This window comes from Oxyura jamaicensis, unplaced genomic scaffold, assembly GCF_011077185.1.
Source record: "Oxyura jamaicensis isolate SHBP4307 breed ruddy duck unplaced genomic scaffold, BPBGC_Ojam_1.0 oxyUn_random_OJ70908, whole genome shotgun sequence".
Taxonomy (NCBI): domain Eukaryota; kingdom Metazoa; phylum Chordata; class Aves; order Anseriformes; family Anatidae; genus Oxyura; species Oxyura jamaicensis.
In genome coordinates this window covers 15,957-18,931 of record NW_023310258.1, presented here as the reverse complement: position 1 = coordinate 18,931, position 2,975 = coordinate 15,957, and the positions used below count along the sequence as shown (strand labels likewise).

The window sequence follows — 2,975 nt, the reverse complement described above, 5'->3', positions numbered from 1 at the left end:
CTCCGTAGGGTTTGGAGGGGAAGGGCCTCTCCGTAGGGTTGGGTGGGGGAGGGCAGCTCCGTAGGGTTTGGAAGGGAAGGGCAGCACATGGGTGGAGAAGTCCCTCGGTTGGAGGAGGGCATGAAGATGAGGGCGTTGGGTTGGGTTGGGTTGGATGCAACCCTCGCCCAGCCCCTGCTGCGATCCTCCACCAGATCAGGCTGCCCGACGCCCCGTCCGACCCAAACCTCTCCTTTTTCAGCCTAAAAACCTTACCCCTTGACCGGTGCAGCCTTCTCCACCCAGAGAAGCGTTTCTTCCAAGGTTTCCTGGAAGCCCCTTTCGATATTAAGGGCTGTCACGAGGTGTCCCTGCACCCTGCTCGTGGTGGGGACGTGTCCTACGGGGGGACCCCGAGACAGAAGTCCTCGGCCCACCGCCACGTCGCTTCTCGCCCGCCTAACGGGGTTTGCTCCTAGGTTGCAACCGGGCGCGCGATGGACTTCCAGAGCTACAACTACTCCAATTACTCCGGCCTGGAGGACTACAACTTCGAAGAGTTTGGCGACTACGAGGTCCCCGCCAGCCACCGCGCCGTCCTGGCGCTCTACGCCATCATCTTCCTCCTGGGCGTGCTGGGCAACGCCGCCGTCATCTGGGTGAGCGGCTTCGAGCTGCGGCGCACGGTCAACGGCGTCTGGTTCCTCAACCTGGCGGTGGCCGACCTCCTCTGCTGCCTGGCCTTGCCCTTCCTGGCCCTCCCGCTGGCCCAGGACCACCACTGGCCCTTGGGGGCCTTCGCCTGCAAGCTCCTGCCCTCCCTCACCATCCTCAACATGTTCGCCAGCGTCTTGCTCCTGATGGCCATCAGCGCCGACCGCTGCGCCCTGGTGACGCGGCCGGTGTGGTGCCAGAACCACCGGACCCTGACGGTGGCCCGGGGGGCTTGCGCGGCCGCGTGGGTGCTGGCCGCCCTCCTCACCCTCCCCTCCTTCATCTTCCGCACCGTGCGGCGGGACCCCTTCTCCGAGAAGGAGACGTGCGTCTTGGCCTACCTGGTGGTCGGGCGGCACCAGCGCCTCACCGAGCTCCTCATCACCGCCTCCCGCTTCGTCTTCGGCTTCCTCGTGCCCTTCGTGGTCATCACCAGCTGCTACGGGCTGCTGCTGGCCCGCGTCCACAGCAAGCGCTTCACCCGCTCGAAGAAGGCCACCAGGCTCATCCTGGTGGTCATCGTCAGCTTCTTCGCCTGCTGGCTGCCCTTCCACGTGGTGGGGCTCATCCTGGCCTCCACCCATTCGCACAGCGCCTTGTTCAAGAGCGCGGTGGCGGTGGACCCCCTGGCCACCGGCGTGGCGTACATCAACAGCTGCATCAACCCCATCATCTACGTGGTGATGGGCCAGGACTTCAAGGGCAAGTGCCAGCGCTCCTGGCGCGCCGTGCTGCGCAGCGTGATGAGCGAGGACCTCTCCGGCAGCACCCTGGGCGACAGCCACATGAAGACCAAGTCCACCGTGGACGACCACAGCGTCAGCACCAACGTGTGACCTCCTGCCTGAGGCCACCGCCTTCTCCTCCTCTCCTGGGGGGTCTGGGTGGGACCCGCATCTACAAGGGGACGCGTCTGTCATCCCCTATCCTTTTTTCCAGAGCGGGGAAGCTGGAGGGTCAAAGCAGCCCACGTCTTGACCTCGTGGACCTCCTGGAGGCTCTCCTGGAGGCCACCACGCTCCAGACTCCTGGAGCTGCCTCCTCCTCCTCCAATCCTGGACCCTGCGCCCCGCTCTCAGCCCCATAAAAACCACCTGAAGCCCTCCCCGCCCCATGTCCCCGTGGGTCAGCGAGCTCTGAGGTGAGGCCGAGCCTCCCTGAGCCTCCTCCCGTTGAGCTAAATCCACCCCAAAATGCCAGGGTGGGGCGTGCCCCACCAAAAGGGGGTCACCCCCTTCGCCCCGGCCACCTCAGCCCCGTGCCTTCGCCGTAGCCGTGTCCGATGTCGCCAATAAATCGCTGAGCCACTGCGGGTTGTGTGTCCTCGAGGTGTTTGTTGGGTTGTTCTCCTTGGGGTCTCCACGGGTTGCTTTTTGGGGTTCTTCTTGAGGTTCTTCTTCAAGGGGTCGTCCATGGGTTGCTCCTCAGGGTTGCTCCTTAAGCTGCTTTTTGGGGTTCTTGGGGTTCTCCAGGGGTTGCCCCTTGGGGTTGCTCCTTGAGCTTGCTCCTTGAGCTGGTTCTTGGGGTTCTCCTTGGGGTTCTCCTTGGGGTTCTCCAGGGGTTGCCCCTTGGGGTTGCTCCTTGAACTGCTTTTTGGGGTTGTCCTTGGGTTGCTCCTTGAGCTGCTCTTTAGGGTTTACCTTGGGGTTCTCCAGGGGTTTCTCCTTGAGCTGCTCGTTGGGGTTTTCTTCCTGGGAAGGGCTCCTCCACCCCATCGGGGCTCCTCCACCCACGGATGACTCAGGGCCTGTGTGGGTGCGGCAGGGAGGGACACAGCTCATGGGATCTCGCCGGGAACGCCGGCGGTGTTGTGAGCTCCAGGAGCGTCCTTGGGGGGTAAGTTGGCACCCAAAATCTTAAAAATTCAAAAAAAAAAAAAAAAGGGAAAAGAAGAAACCACGGCGGGGGGTGTTCTGGCTCCTGTAAATCGTTGAGCAAGGCCTGCTCCCAAAGTTCTGCTTTTTTGGCTGCTTATTTGGGAGGATTTTTGCTGCTGGGGCAATTTTTCGGGGTCGGATGACGCAAAGGTCCCATCCCACCGCCCGGAGGTTGCTCAAGATCCTCGTTACGGAGGGGACGGATCCTGACCCATGGTCAGAAAGTTCCTCGTTGTGGTGGCAGCGGTGGAGACGTCTCCGAGGCCCCCCTCGCTGCACTTGGGGTGACTCCAGTGGGGACACGAGCAGAGGATGACATCTTCGTGGGACCTCGGCACCGACTACGCCGACCTCGAGCTCAACTTCACCGCCCCGGCTTTCGAGGAGGCCCCGGGGCTGCCCCCC

The 2,975-nt window shown here is 62.9% G+C and overlaps 1 protein-coding gene across 1 annotated transcript; it reads left to right on the top strand.

The window, feature by feature from the left end:
- The first annotated feature begins 443 nt into the window (after positions 1-443).
- LOC118159544 (C5a anaphylatoxin chemotactic receptor 1-like) lies at positions 444-2,008 on the top strand. The gene has a single exon (XM_035314126.1). It carries the CDS (start codon positions 477-479, stop codon positions 1,527-1,529), a length of 1,053 nt encoding a protein of 350 aa, XP_035170017.1. The 5' UTR covers positions 444-476; the 3' UTR covers positions 1,530-2,008.
- The last annotated feature ends 967 nt before the right edge of the window (positions 2,009-2,975 follow it).